This window comes from Thermobia domestica, chromosome 2, assembly GCF_964235325.1.
Source record: "Thermobia domestica chromosome 2, izTheDome1.hap1.1, whole genome shotgun sequence".
NCBI lineage: Eukaryota > Metazoa > Arthropoda > Insecta > Zygentoma > Lepismatidae > Thermobia > Thermobia domestica.
The window spans coordinates 259,690,963-259,708,157 of NC_137455.1; the positions used below are offsets into that span (position 1 = coordinate 259,690,963).

Below are 17,195 nucleotides of genomic sequence, written 5' to 3' on the forward strand. Positions count from 1 at the left end.
AATTTCAAAATTTTTGGTGGGGGATTTTGTCCCTTAAAACCGTTTTTCCTCAGAAAATAAACTCGCATTCGTTTATTTTTTGCGTATTGTCCCTACACAATATGTCGTTCCAATTCTTCATGTCCTTTAAGCACTTCTGACATACTGTTATTCGCACTTTTGATGTTTCACGATCAAAGTTTTGTAGGGGTCTGTGTCCCACCCAAACCTTTTTCTTTCTTTTTTTTTTTTTTTTCAGGAAAATACGAAACCAGTATTCCCTCATTTTATGTCTACAATATCTCTGCACAATTTCATTCACTTTGGTTCATTTCTTGTGACCTTTCGGGCCTCAAGTTTCAAACTTTTGGATGGGGGCTTTTGCCCCCTAAAACCGTTCTTTCGCAGAAAATAAAAAAAGTATTTATTTATTTATTGCGTATTGTCCCTACTTAAAGTTTCGTTGCAATTCTTCATGTTCTTTACACACATCTGACATACTGTTATTAATACTTTTGATATTTCGTGATCAAAGGTTTGGAGGGGTCTGTGCCCCACGTAACCATTTTTTCCAGGAAAATACGAAACACGTATTCCCTCATTTTACGTCTGCAATATCTGTGCACAATTTCGTTCACTTCGGTCCACCTCTTCTTGCCTTTCGGGCGTCAACTTTCAAAATTTTGAGTAGGGGCTTTTGCCCCCCCTAAAACCACTTTTCCGCAGAAAAACACGTATTCGTTTATTTTGTGTGTAGTATCTACCTGCCAATTTTTTTTTTTAAAATCGGAGTGTTACACTTGGGAGGTATTACTTGTGTCATAATGTTATATGCATCACTTTTACTCTTATAATAGAAGCAAACCCTTGACCCCCAAGCGTTACCGGACCAAATGTTCCTTGGACGAAATGTGCTTTGAACTAAACATCCCCGGACGAAATGTCCCTTGGACCAATTATCTTTTGGACGAAATGCTCTTTGGACCAAATATCTTTTGGACCAATTGTGTTTTGGACGAAATGTTCTTTGGACCAATTGTGTTTTGGACGAAATGTCCCTGGACCAAATGTGTTTGGACTAAATGTCTCTGGACGAAAATCCTTTGGACAAAATGTTCTTTGGACCAATTGTCTTTTGGACGAAATGTCCTTTGGACCAATTGGCTTTTGGACGAAATGTTCTTGAAACCAATTGTGTTTTGGACGAAATGTCCTTTGGACCAAATGTCTTTTGGACGAAATGTCCTTTGGACGAATTGTCTTTTGGACAAAATGTTCTTTGGAGAAATTGAACTTTGGACCAAATGTCCCTGGACCAAATGTGTTTGGGCTAAATGTCTCTGGACGAAAATCCTTTGGACGAAATATCTTTGGACGAAACGACCCCCAACTACCCACCGTCCCATTCTGTTCTGCGCATTGTAGACTGCATCTTCTGAACACTGGTGAGCTTGTCTACGTTTTACTTTCAATATCTCCATTTTTCTTCTTCTGAATCTCCATTTCTAATGAAAAAAGCTCAGGCATTTTTGGATTTTGATATTTGCAATTGTAAGAGTGGCAATAGCAATAGGAGTTCAATTTTGAGATACAGCTTGTGAGCTTTTAGAGGAGCTAACTGCTGGAAAAAAATTTTGAATCACCTGTAATATATGAATTATTATACCTAGTATAAAAAACTGAAAGTAACTATGTCTGCGTGATTATCACGGTCAAATTGCAAAGTCAAATGAAATGACATTTGGTATATAATCAGGCCCCAATCCCAACTGGGAAGTTATCATACGCATATCACTTTCATTATAACACATATCCTTAGTGGGGAGTAGGTGTCCGAATTTTTGCGAAAAACTGAGTATCTTACAAGCCGTTCAACTTAGAGAGTTAAATTCAGTATATAACTCTTTACTAAAAATAAACAGAACGTGTCCTGGCATTTTTAAAAATGTGTTTTATGAGCGGGGGGGGGGGGGGGGATTTTCTAATATTGGAAGTTGGTAGTGGGTTGATTTATAAAAATTATCGAAAACGATTAATATTAGTTGAGAAACTAATTGACGAATGAAAACTACAGTCCTTTGCATTTTATACCCACTGCTTTCTAATATAATAATCGCTGAAGCTGGTGTTTAATATATGGATCGTTCAGAGCATAAGGCAATCAAACCATAAAGTTGAGGGAAAAATAGACATAACATTTATATTCCAAGCTTAATTTCATGAGCATTTTAAATTAGTACGGCATGCTTAATTATATGGAAAACTAGTTTTTTCTTTCTTTTCTTCTTACGTTGGTCTACTTTATCTTGATTTGATACTTTCAAATTTCATCCTGTTTTCTACTGAAATGTATATGTAAGCCAAGAAAGAAATAATTATATATGATAAATTTAAATTCATCTTAATTTGGAAGATGAGAAACACTTTACCATTGTATATCGTAAAGGTCAGATCCACCGGTATTGTAACAGAGCGGTGCTTGAGCGATTGACGGTAGGAATTCAAACTCCGATAAGTGAAAATTTCACAGTCTTTTTTTATTTCAAGTGTAACCTCTTTAGTCAATGGAGAGAAGGACGTGGATCATGGGTCAGAGTTGATTATGTTGGTGGGTCGGAGTTGGTCACAATGGTTCAGAGTGGTTCATAGTTGGTTGTGGGTCAATTCTGTATTCTACCATTAATTTCATAATTCGCAATCACCCTGTCCTTTAGCTTAAAGACACAATAGTGGAACGTAGAATTTAATATTAGTGATGTAATAAACCCATAATGGGTCGCTTCTTGTTTTACCTTGGTGCATTATACTTTTGCAATGGTAAGACAAGTGTTTACCTCTTCTGGGTAGTTTCCCAGTTTCACATTTGTAGAGGTGGTCAAAGAGTTTTCAATGAAGGATTTATTACCATCTTGAACGCTCGCTATTTTGCACAAGTTAGCATAAAGACTCGGGACTCTTACATTTTTTTAAAAAAATTTTAGTAATACTTTTAAATGACATACTACTTGATTCCCCTTACCATTTTCAAATTTTGAGTTGCACCCCTCCTGAGACCCACCGGGGAACTTTGGGGCAAATCTTTTTCCTCGACACGGGGTACCTTTGAAATTATAAAATACATGTTTTCCGGTGTTGACATTTGTTTCATCGTTTCAGACTTTTATTAGTGTCAACGGGCTTCATGGATACCATGCTTCTTTATTCTCTTAGTTTTCAGATACAAGCCCCCATGTCGTAAGCGTCAGTGGACCACCGATGCGCAACTGGCGACATTTCGCCAAAAGTTGGGGATCCTGCAGCTACGATCACCCACTTCGGTTTTGAAAATTATACCACCAGCGGCAGAAACTCAACGAAACGCCAACGAACCACAAAATTTCTCCCCCAAAATATGTTAAATCGCCCATATGCTTGATTTGTTTATATTCAGGTGAGTGTAAAAAACACTAGGAAAAAAAAAGCAAATATCCCAAGGTGGGCGCGAACCTTCAACCTTAAGTTTACTTGCCGCATATTCTTCTGACTTCGCCACGGAAACGATGAAGAAAATCTCGCTTGTAGAAGGATAAATTATTGAGGTCTTAATTTAGCCAATGAAACAAATCCCTCTATCTCGAGTTCTGTGAGATGGTACTGTGAACCGTTTCGAGATTTATTGCTTTCTGGTGGGGTACTATCTATGTGCAAAATTTGAGAAAATTGCCGACGCGCACCTTCGGAAACTCTCCTCTTTAGTGCAATGTTGACAAGAGATGATGTGGGTCAATGAAACCTTGATCCACAAAATACTGACCCACTACACATCGTGACCCACAATGACTCAACACCCAACGTGACCCATTCACCCACCATGACCCACTCTGACCCACCACCAACTATAAACAACTCTGAACCATTGTGACCAACTCCGACCCACTAACATACATCGTCATTAAGTTTGATCCATTATCCACGCCATCCTCTCTACTGACTTAAGAGGTTATATTTGTAATAAACCAATTGTTTCCAGTAGTTAGCTCCTCTAAAAACTCATAGCCTGCATCTCAAGAGCCAAGCAGTAAGTCTTATTGCCACAACTGGAAATATCAAAATCCAAAAGAGCCTGAACTTCTTTCTTCATTACAACCAAATGAAAAAAGAAGAAAAATGGAGGTCTTGAAAGTAAAACGTAGACAAAGTTGCCAGTGTTCAGAAAATGCTATCTAGAAGGCACTGAGCTGAATGGGTTGGTGGGTCAATGGGTCAGTGTGAGTCACAGTGATGGTGTTTCGCAGTGGGTCACGCCTTGCTGACCTACGATCCACTGACCCACTCATAAATTTTGACCCATTTGACCCACCGACCAACTCAATCTCTGATTTTACATTTAGTATATCATTTAAAAGACGAAACATACATCTACACAATTTTTTCTCGATTGCGAAGGCTAGCTTGATACATATACTAGTTGAGATAGTAATTTCTTCTTAAGGTGAGAAATTGATAAGATTAAAGAGCCCATCTTGAAGTGGTTACAAACTACATTCCAAAGTTATTAGAAACGCTTTCGCGACCCCAGAAAACTATTACTTCGACAAATATTTAAGTAAGTTTTTACATTTTATTAATCATATCTCCAAGCCCCTCATCATGTAAAGATGGGGATAATTTTGGATATAACGCCATTGAGTGCCTCACTACTCATCTCAACGACCGAGAAAACAATGGATAACACTCTACAATCAGTCATTTTACACTATTTTTACATGCCACTCTTCCCAACTTCAATCCCTTGAGGTATCTGAATTCCACAATATTTTTTTCCTTAGATTGAAAGTAATATGTCTCCCATGTTAGGTAAAAGTTGCTCCAGACATTCCGGAGTTTCGCTGGAATATACACGTATACATACATCAAAACATTTAGAGCTTTGTGAGCAATGCTTTTGACGTTGCTCCTGTATATTCAAAATCCATGAGGCATAGTCGCTCATACCAAAACGTGGCATTAAATGACATTGTGTTTGTAACAGTGTCACGAACTCAAACTATGGATTTGACACTAATCTCAGTCACTTGAGACATTTTATTTTTCATCCTTTATCGCCCGCCATAATAATGGGTTTTGAATCAATTGAATTGATTTTGAGTTTAACGTCCCGTCAGCAGTGAGGCTATATGAGACGTAGACCTACTAATTAACGCGAACTACATGAGCTCTCGCTGGGGGCCGAATCTGGGTCTCCCACACCGAAAGCGTGTACGCTATACGCTTAACCACAAAGGAGCTTTACGATGAGAGTTAAATTTGGACTTTAACGCTTTCGGAGTTGTAATTATTAATTTCTGCAACAACGAGAACTATGGATTCGACATTAATATCGATCGCTTTTACTTTATATATATTGGCGGAGAGAAAGGGACCACATCCATATACAAAAGCCTTGCAGATTATTGAACTGAAATCCTTTGGAAAGAAATCCTATTCTGCCTTCATTCGCGAGTATAAATAAGTCTCTTAGACATGACTTCGTGTTCGTAAATTTCCTGTTTACATAGTTTTGGGGATCGGGAGTTTTGTGTCTGTAACGAAGATTGGAGTTTGTATAATAATTTGTGTTTCTACCCGAATAGTCTCTTTACTTTTCAGAAAGCGTAAATCACTTGCTGTAATGAGAAAATTCAGAAGTAACTTCCGATGACAAATAGCTCCAAATAAATACACTACATAATTTATTCATTGCGATGATATTATTTTCTTAATTTGTAGAATTTCATTAAAAAACATTGACTCAGAGGGGAATCGAACCCTCGAACTTACGATTTGAAATCCAAGGGCGTACCACTGAGCTAACACAAGCGCTCCACGAATAATAATTCTAGCGATATATAACGGTATTTAAGATAATAATTACATTCATATCCACTGCAAACGCTGTTTTTGTTCTACTTTGACTTTTATTTTAGTACTCAGGAGAGAATAATGTTCTATGTCTTAACTTTCACCATTCTTTTACATATGGAAAGATTCGTTTACGTATCTAAATATTCCATTAAGTATGGAGAGCAAAATGACAAACAAGCATGTGCTGGCATTAATACAGTTTCGAAATATTGTATCATTAAGTATTTCAATCAATGTTGCTTTTTTATATATAATTGGTAACAAGTCTTATTATATTTAAAAGAAGAAAAACACATCTGCAAGATTTTTCCCGATTGCGAAGGTTGGCTTCGAGGTTCGAACCTGGTTTACTTTTTCCCGAAGATACCCGAAGTTGGACTTAGAAAATTTTTGCCTCGAAACAGCAATAAAGAATGTGCTCAACCTTTTTGAGACAAGGTGTACATTACATTTGTATACCATTAGCTTGTTAAGAATTATTGACAATTTTCTGATTAGAAGAATTTTACAGCTAATCTTTAGTCATAGGCGGAGCTAGGAATTGTCTGCTGGGGGAGAGGGGCAGACCTTTTGGTCGGCCTCAGAGGTCTTGGTAGGTGGACATCTTATAGGTGCATTTTTATTTTTTTGTCAAAAAGTTCGGGAGGGGAGGTAATGCCCTCCATGCTCCCTCATAACTCCGTCCATGTCTTTAGTGTACCAATTATTTGTGGGAAATTATTGTGGATAAATCTGTGAACTATTGCCCACGAGCAATTTTCCTCCGTAGATTGCTTTTTTACTTAATGTCCCGCGTTTATGTTTCAGGCTAAGTGAGACAGTGGTGATGGTAATGAATGAAATCGTGGGGAGAACCCCAGAAAACACACACAGATTATGTTTGTTCATCACAAAGCCCACTTGGCGCGTGATTTACAGAATTGAAAGAATGAAAAATTCTCACAAAAATTTAGGTTTCTTACATTTAATTTTCAGGATCTATCACAATGAAAAATTATTGTTGAACATCGAGATTTTACCGATAATAGTAACATTCTTTTATCTATTTAAATATTTAATATGCATCCAGTAGTACGTTAATAATCATGCTTATCGTGTACTCTTCTAGTGTTCTGTGATGATGTTTTCCTTTCTAATATACACATCTTCTCAAGCAGTAAGACCTCCCACCCCTCACAAACCAAGAAATTCCTTGAATACCTTACTGAAGAAACCATTGTGATAAAAAATGGAACATAGAACAAGAATATTTAATTGCCGTTCGTTAATTAATGATAATAATATAATAAACTTCATTTAATAATAGTTATTTTATTAGATTTAAAGTAATTTGGTAATACTAATAGATTAACTCATTCCATACTACAAAATCAATATATTTTTTTAAATCAATATACACTTTAAAGTGAAAACATTAAAATTAGGAACGTATTTCATGTAACATCCTAGGCGCGCCGCCAGAATACTTAGTTACAACAATTATCAAATTTCCTTTTATTAGTTGAGAGATACCTACCTAACCAGTATTTTAAAGGAGGAACACGAATTCTTCCTCGCGAACTGACAGATAAAAAGCCTTTCTTCGAAAGATCTTCCAGCCGGATGCTACTACCTCTTTTACATGACTCCAACATCTCAGCTGAATATGAAAAGTATACAAATAGAAATTCATCAATATCCGATAACTAAACAAAACTACAGCACATAAAATAAAATTTCTAAAAAAAAATAACGGCAATTATTCCGAAGTTAGTCGTCCGCCTAGTTTTTGGCTTGGTTCCTTTGTGTACCAAAGTTTAATATTTAATTCACATATTATTGCCGAGCGAGCGTTAGTGAGTGAAGGCGGATTAGAGTCCCGCAGGGCAAGTTGTTTTCTGCCTTCATAACAACTAAATGAGAAGGGGGACCTGTGTTCTAGAGCCTTGCCGCCATGTTGGTCACTTAACTTAGCGTTACATAAAAAAGTATAAATTTCTACACGTTTCGTTACGGTTATTTGCTTACCGTGTTTTCTACAATTTATTTTTAAATTTATTAAGCCACGACTTTTACTTACTTTTAATAGATTTTCCTGATTATCATCAGCCATGTAAACAAAACAAATGCTCATTACATGCCTATAATCCTATTATCAAGTAACCTTGCGTCAAGTAGTTCCCTCCGCTTGCCAAATAGTTCCACATTTAGAATCGTTTATATAAGAAAATAAACTTTCGCTCTCCTTATACAATTACTAAGCATACAAACAAGCAAATTGTTCATTTCTTACCGGTGAATTTTCAAAATTTTGCTAGAAACAGACGACCAACTTTGGAACTTAACCCAAAATAACAAAATATAAAAAAATTAACAAAGTTCAAATTAACATTTTCTCAATTAAAGAAAAAAGTGTCAAATAAAAAAATAACGCATAGCATCTAAAGTATCGTGTGCGTGAACCACGGAGAGATGCAGTTCATAAAATGTTTTGTAGACAACTACGATTCGTCTACCACATACCTAATCGTACTACTACATATGGCACATTTGAATTGTCTCAATTCACGCCGAATGCAGAACCGTTTCCCACGTCACCTACAACGAGTCAAGAAAATGTTTTAGAGAAAACATTTATACTGTTTGTCGCTGATTTTTTCTGGAACTTAACGTAGGGCTCCCATTTGAAGAAAGCTTAATGACACCAGCTTTCACTGATTACAACGTTATCTATCACAAATCGAAAAAAAGTTTCGAATAAACTTTAGCTATTTTCCGTAGAATCTGAATCTACAGTACAATGGAGATCCTCATTTAAGTTTTCGAAGTAAGCCCCACTTTATCCACAAGGGAGTTGGGACGTGTGAATTTTATCACAGGTACATTTCCCCCTGCAAAATATTAATTTATTATCTCGAACTTTTTTTTCCACTTGATGCTTACTTCTTCAGATATTTTGTAGTCTCAAGTTAAAAAATGTTATAGTGGTCTGCACTATTTTTGTTCAGACATAATTTAGTCTATATCTTTAAAACGATTGCTTCTACGAAAAAGACGACCTAAGTGTAAGGACCTTTTTTTTATTTAAAATTTTATGAATTACAATCTTTGTCTCAACTATTTTCCTCGAAAAAATTAAAATTTTCAAGATAAATGCACAAAACTAAAGTCCCTTTCTTTCCCCCTTGAAAAAAAAAATAAAATATAAAAACACGTCCCCAATTAACGTTACTTTTATGATATGCTTAGGGCATCGAAGTGAAGGTCTCGACTAATGTCCAGCTTGGTCGGAATATTTTTGAAGTCAAAGTTCAATTTTTCTGGACTCTTATGTCAAGGTGGAAATTTGAAATTAGCAACTGAGAAATTATAAACTGCAATTCAGTTAATGATGTTTGTAAATAGTGGTGTTTCTAATTTATTTAATAATATTTTCTTGCGGTTACATCAATGTATGCTGAATTTTCAGATGTAGACTATAATTAAGGATAAAGAACCTGTGGGTGTAAAGGCTGAAATATACTTTTGGAAAATATAGGCATGGTCAGTATTTTCAGCTCGAAACATCGAATTTAGTTTCCCTGACCATGATGGTTGTAGCTGAATTAGGAGACCAAAATATATGGGACAAAAGTAATCACAACGAATTTTCTGGGTGTTTCAAAACAGCACCGACAACGTTTGGGAGGTGATTCCTGACACCAAGATAAGACAAAAAATATGGACCAACCTGGGTGCACAAATGCTTCCTTTCGGTGTTATAGGCTGCCGGAAACATGAAAAAATGAACTTTAAATGCTCATAGCTCCAAAGTCGGGTCAAGACAGGTCAAGACTTAGCTTAGTCGGGTCAAGACTTTACTTAGAACTAATATGTGCACTACCCAAAAATAAATGTTTCAGAATCCTAGGGTACTCACGCAACAAATTTTGCAAAGGGAGATGGTTACTGGCATATAATTTGAAGTACTCACCAACTACCTCCAAACAAGTGTTGCAAAAGTACCGCAGGATTCTGAAACTTGGATAGGACACATACTAGTTCCTAAGTGAAGTCGACCTGACTACGGCAGGTTCTATAGTTTTGGAGGTATGGACCTTTAAATGTTCAGTTTTTCATGTTTTCGGCAGCCTATAACTCCGAAAGTAAGCATTTGTGCACCCAGGTTGGTCCATACTTTTTGTCTTATCTTGGTGTCAGGAATCACATCCCAAATGTTGTCGGTGTTGTTTTGAAACACCCTGTATATATACTTTATTACACAATTAGCAAAAGTTCCCTTCCTCGCGAGGGAAGAATCGCATGTACAGTAATAAATATACACCCATAAATTTGAATTTTATAGAAATTGTCCCCCTTTCTCTCTTCAGAAGCAGAATTCTCGTAAACATGGAAACACATGTTCGAAATAGGTATAAATATGGAACAACTTGAATATTATAGAAATTACCCCTTTCCCCGTTTACGAGCAGTATTTTCTAAAACGTTGAAGCACGTGTTCCCTTATTTTTAATTAAGAGTTTATTTTCCAAATTTCACACTTCAACATTACGCAAATCCTCACATTGAGCATTTCCTTAATAATAATAATAATAATAATAATAATAATAATAATAATAATAATAATAATAATAATAATAATAATAATAATAATAATAATAATAATAATAACAATAATAATAATAATAATAATAATAATAATAATAATAAACGGAAAGTTTAGTATTTTAGAAACAATCTTTAGTTCTAACCAGAGGAATTTTCGAAAAGGCTGTGTTTTCTTACTCTCAATTTAGAACTTATACACCGAATTTCACACCTCCATCTTAAGCAAATCCTCACATTGTATACTTTCAGAATGAATAAAGGGGAATTTGGATACTGTAGAAATTACCTCTTTTTTCACCTTAGAAACGGAATTTTCGAAAATAGTGGAACACATACTCTCTTAATTTTAATTAGAGTTTAAGTACTGAATTTAATGTCTCCAACTTAGGAGAATCCTTGCATTCGGCACTTTCTAAATAAATTTTAACAAAAGGAAAACTTGGATAATACGAAAATGTCCCCTCATTTCCCTCTTAGGAGCGGAATTTTTCGAAACACTGATACATGTATCACCGTATTTTTGATTGAGAGCCGGTCTTTCCTCATTCGTATACAGGAAAAAATCTCAATTTTCCTTAGATGCCTCGCGTAGCGTAGTCGCTAACGCTCTCGCCTTCCTTGAGAGCGGTCCCGGATTCGATTCCCGCCGGAGGCACTCGGTCGAAAAAGTGTAAAAAGCTTTTTCAAACCAGCCATCCTGAATGAGGGTTTCCTGGGTTTTCCTCATTCCCACCAGGCAAATGCTGGGGTGATACCTACCTTATAGGTCCCAAGCCGCTTCCTTTCTTCCTTTCCTTTCGCTAGATAATGTGCTCGCCGAGGGAAGTCATCCCTCATACGTGACGGGCTAAATGGCCATAGATGCCGAAACCCCAAGAATCTAAATCATAAATCAATTTTTTCTTAATTATTTTTTCTTCGTATTAATTGGGAAGGCACGTGACTTGTGACTACATTCCAGAACGGAACCTGTTCGCAAGATACACTATTCTTACAAAAACTTTTAAATCTTCCATTATCTCCGTCAGGATAAGCACTATTTCCCAAAATCTTTCCTTATCCTTCGTGACAAAATGCATTCTCTCTTCGAATTTCACGGTATATCTACAGTAGTATGGCCTGGCAGATAATCAGTCACTCACTTTTATTCTTTTATATAATAGTGTAACTCAAGTACCACCACATTTGATCTGTTTCATCTGTTTGAGCTGCTAAGTGTTGCTTTAACGTTCTGCGAGTAAGGCCATGGAACACCTGGAGATACAGTAGTTCAATTATGTGCAAAAGACTTGATAATAATCGAACGAGAAATACGCTAAATTACAAAGCGTGTCTGCACAACACACTGAAAGACGTGTTTAATGATTATTTTTCTTGATAATGTTATGCTTAACAGTTATATTAGCTTAATTAAGTTACCTTTTTAAACTTTCATTTTAGGCTGAAAATGTATTATATGGAAATTACAAGTGAAAAAGGGAATAAAATAAAAATCTTGGTCTACAACAGGTAATAACAAAAAAGAATTTTTTAATAAATGCCACATACTTTAGTTTTAACATTTTGAATTATTGCTTGCAGCAGCGCCTTCCGCAGTGCGGGAGAGATCCAAGAAAAAACAGATCCCATTTCCAACTCTACAGGAATAGACATCTATCACCGCTTCTTTTTACAGTTTTACGTTCTATAACTATACTCTGTAACTTAAAAATAAAACGGATGAGTAATGAAAATGAATGATTGCGAATGAATTGGTGGTATTATTGGCTCAAAATGTCCTATCAGTTAAAACATCAACAGAAAATCCGACTTTGTCTATCAAGATACAAATTTCTATCAAGAGTTCCCATAATTTAAAGTCAAGATACATATATTACAATCGTAGTTTTACAGTTAATGTTTGATCATGTGTCACCCACTACATAATTACAAACGAACTTCTACTACTGATTTTAAAATTTCACACTTACCACATTCATTGATCTGCGAGTTTGGAGATTGTGAAACATCTTTTCTTTCTTCTTGCCACTTTCTTACGAGTTGTTTCCAATTTGCAGGAAATCCAAAGGAAAATTCCTCACTAATGTATTTTGGCAAAACTTCTACAAATATAAAAGAAAAAAAGAAAGTAAACTTAAATTTATTACAAGAATATTTTATAGTTAACAGTATACATCAAAATTTTTGTTTGTATTTAAATGAATTTAACAAGAACCCTGTATAAAAGCCGCGTACTTCCATATTTCGCTTTACTTGCAAAGGAATAAGGAATTATTTCATAAACTTTATTTTATTTATTTTTAATAGGAAGATATGAAAACTTTACGATTTATTTACTGAATATCATGTCTAAGAGTTCTGATCGAAGAAGAGAGAACCTACTTCATTTGTTTAGAATTACTAACGGGTCCAATACGCCAGTAAAACAGTTTTATTTATTTATTTTCATTTTGATTTTATTTGTTTATTTATTTACAAACAATTATGGTAAACTGGAAACGAGCTGGAGTAGAGGGATAGAAAATTAGAATCACACACACACAAACACACACATACATGAATTGAGCAGTAGCGAGGCGTATCATTTCGCTTAGTTTATCGCAACATTTGCCCTTGAATGGGGGAATAGGACGTCATGACACTTATCCACGGCAGTGGCAAGGTCATTTCCCTTTCAAATTAGGAGCTAAATACTATACCATTAGTAATTCTGGAGATTGTTGAAGCAAGAGGATTTGTTTAAATTAAAATTTACATCGCCTTACCTTTTACGAGTTTCACTATCTTTCGTAGAACTTGAATCATTTCTACGATTCCGCGAAACACATTTTGTTCAAGGAAAGGAGTAATGCACTCCCTTATCATTGACTGATTTTAACCCCAAGAGGAGGAATGATTGGGAAATCTCAGAAAAAATATACAGGGTGTTTCAAAACAACACCAACAACGTTTCGAAGGTGATTCCTGGCACAAAGGTAAGACGAAAAGTATAGACCAACTTGGGTGCACAAATTCTTCCTTACGGAATTATAGGCTGCCGAAAACATGAGAAACTAAACTTTAAAGGTTCATAGCTCCAAAACTATGGGCCCTACCGTAGTCGGGTCAAGATTTCACTTAGGAACTAATAAGTGCCCTATCTAAAAAAATCCATGTTCCAGAACTCTAAGGTACTGACGCAACAATTTTTATAGATGGAGTTTGGCTACGGGCATATAATTTGAAGTACTCACTAACTACCTCTATAAAAATTGTTGCGAAAGTACCGTAGGATTCTGAAACATGGATAGGGCACATACTAGTTCCTAACCCAAGTCTTGACCCGACTGTGGTAGGTCCCACAGTATTGAAGCTATGAACCTTTAAATTTCATTTTCTTCATGTTTTCGGCAGCGTATAACTGCGAAAAGAAGTATTTGTGCACCCAGGTTGGACTATACTTTTCGTCTTATCTTGGTGTCGAGAATCATCTCCCAAACGTTGTCAGTATTGTTTTGAAACACTCTGTATATACAATGTTCCACCAACATAACTTTTTTTTTTTACAAAAATTAACGTGGAATGTATTTTTAAAGGGGCAGAGGTAAATTTATTTTTTTACTCCTAAAAACGTCAATCCCAAGCTGTGGGAATGATTGAGAAGACCACGATCGAATGACTTTGTTGAAATTTTTCGACGAAAATTGTTTAAATAAGAAAACTTGTAACTTCGGGGTAATTTATTTCCATTTAGACGCTTATCCTTCACCGATTTCAATGGCAAACAATGAAAATAGTTCGAATGTTCTATACAAAATACACTATGTTTTATCTAAATCGAATAATTTTCACGTAGTTATACAGTAAAAATATTTTGTGCGTATATATGCAAAATTGCAACATTACTCCCTCTTCTGCCTTATTCTTGATTTATTGTAACCTCAAACAATAGAATTATTGAGGTAAGTTATAAGAAGGTACGTAGAAGTTCATTAAAAATAGGATTCCACAAACTTGAGATATCGTGGTACAGACAACACACAAGTGCCGGAAGAGTCGAATGGTAGAAGCTCGCTACGATAGGTTCAATAAACCTAAAGACAGGAAAAAATTGATTGATTGATGGAAGGTTAATGTGGACATCAGCCCTGACTAATTTGTATTCACTTTGTAAATACAACAAATTGGTTTAAGTAGATTACAAAGAAATATAGATCTAATTAATTTTGAAGTTCTCGCTCTTTACCACAACTCTCCTCCTTATGGACATACCCTAACTGCGACAACTTTTTTTTTTCTTCTAACATGCGATGTTTCATCTAACATAACTGAAACAAAATCTGTTTTTTCAATTTCTTTAAAAAATGTTTCACTAATTTTTCGAATTATACCATTTTGTATATCGCTGCATATCCTTTCACATCTAAATGCAAGTTCTTGTCATACAGGATTCTACAATTCTAAAAGATTCAGTATCTATGTAATTCCATGTATTTAAAGAGTCATACCATTAATCGTCGACATGAAATGAAGCTCTTTGGTCACCAAGGAAACATGTTACATCGATGAAACATTTTAAGACTTCTCTCTTACTTTATCTATTAAGAGATCTATCTCTTTCTCACTTTTTGATCTACCACGTGCTGTTAACTTTCTCATTTGTTATTCAGGCCTTTGTCCACCTTTTGTTTTCTAAAATTATACAATAACCCCATTAAGTATTGGTTTGCGTCTACCTACTGCAGAATTTGTGTTTCAGTATATAATTGCTTGCTCCATCTTGCGTTGTATTGCAATCTATGAATTGTCCAAAGACTGGAACGTAAGGTGGACCCAATCTACAACGCATCAGAATGACTGTCTAATTTTCCATGGGCTTTGACCGTTTTTGTAAATCTAGTTAAAATTACATAATCCACCCAGGGCTACCCCTAGACAACTTGCCACCCAGTGTAACAAATAGCTCTCCTTCCATAGAAAACCATGATATTAAGTATGCAACTCTATCGTAAATTTAGTAGCGTTAATCAAAATACACAATTCACTAAATAATAATAAATTTTATTTCACATGTTAAAGGTTTAATGAAAATTTTCTACCATTAAGAGAGCGTGGAAAATTAGCTCGTGGTCTTTCCGGTCGATATTTATGTACTATTTCCAATATTTTTGTATCATTTAAAGATAAATTTCACTGTGCCAGATCAGTATATATTTCAAATACGTTATTTAATTTTTGTGGGTTTGTAAAAACAACAATATATGTTTGCCATCACTGGTATTTGTACGGTATTGATTTTGAAATTGCTAGGTACACTATTAGAAGCACTTATCATGACTTCATTTTCGGTAGTTTTACGTATTGTATTATTGTGTGTTACGTTTCCTTCCCGTTCTTTTTCAGACCTCCTTTTTTAATACGCGACATTTGATATTACTTTTCCTTAACATGCTGCAAGGTTAAAATATTTGTTCCTATTAATTGTAGTTTGTCACAAAAATGTTTTAATTGGAGATCACTGCACCACTGTGATGTGCATAATATGGAAAGACAAAACACTAGAATATTTTGTCACTTTATTACACACTATAAACCTATATTCAGTGGCGGCGGTAACAGCCTAGCAGACCCTGCGATGAGGGGATCCCCGAGACTCAAAGGCCCTCTAAAGTTATGAAACTCGATTCTCATATGGTTTGTTCTGCGGAGGGAGATTGTACAACCAGTTTCGACGCCATTGCCTACAAGACCTATTTGATTGGACCCTCTCCAACTAACAACTAAAATCTACATAACTGAAGCAATCAGCAGTTCGCAGGAGATCAAAATTATTATAACGTCATATATCAATTAAAATTAATTCAATTATTCAGTAATAAAAGTCACAGTATTATAATTTTGCAAATAATAAGTATATATTTCTTTACCTTATATAAAAGTAAAATCTGACCAGGGTGTAAGTCACTTTTAATGAATAATAGTCTTACAGATTCAGGAAGGCCTTCATCAGGCACATTAATGTGATGAAGGCAATGATACCTTCCGAAACTGTAAAACTATTTAAGGATTTGCTTTGGTCAACTTTACTTTTATTTAAGTTAATGTAGTTCCAAAGCTAGAATGAATGGAATTCAGATAATTCTTTAATATGCAAATTTCATATATACTAACAGAAGTGGCATATTTTGGATTTTGTTTCGGGGAGGGCTATGCGCTACACGGGGAAGTAGGGGAGCAATTGCCCACCTGAATTTGAGAATTAAATATATTTTAATCAATCGTATAATAATATACTAGGAAAAAACGTGAAACTCGTATGTCGGTGGAGGATCTAACCTTCACCCCCCCCCCCCCCCGACAAATAATCTGAAATTATACTTATGCAAACACACGTTGAATATTTCTAATCTCATTTCAACTTAACTGATTTCATTTTAGAAAAAAAAAAATGGAAATATTGAGCTTTATCTGTGTCCGATGTTACCTGAAAGAAAATGTTGAGACAAGTTGGAGCTGAAATATACTGATTGCACTTCTAATGAGAAGAATTGCAGACTGGAGAATATTATGTGATATGATACACACAAAAATTTAGCTCTAACCTTTTATTCTATTCATAGAAGAAAAAAGGAAGCATCCTCTTGACCTACCTAATTTTCCGGGCTACTTATTCCCCCCCTCTTGATTTTCTTTAATTCAAACATGTCCTTTCTTTATAACTAAACGATGTAAATATTCCTTTGCTATAATAACTAAAGTCCCTTATG

At 35.3% G+C, this 17,195-nt stretch overlaps 1 protein-coding gene across 1 annotated transcript in view; it reads right to left on the bottom strand.

The window, feature by feature from the left end:
• The window catches only part of LOC145679405 (uncharacterized), a 68,517-nt gene that overhangs the window by 35,690 nt on the left and 15,632 nt on the right, over window positions 1–17,195 (bottom strand). The window contains exons 4-5 of the mRNA XM_081749987.1: window positions 12,420–12,551; window positions 7,379–7,501 (exon numbers count right to left, since the gene is read on the bottom strand). Of these exons, the coding sequence (XP_081606113.1) occupies window positions 7,379–7,501; window positions 12,420–12,551 (255 nt within the window). The remainder of the gene's footprint in view (window positions 1–7,378; window positions 7,502–12,419; window positions 12,552–17,195) is intronic.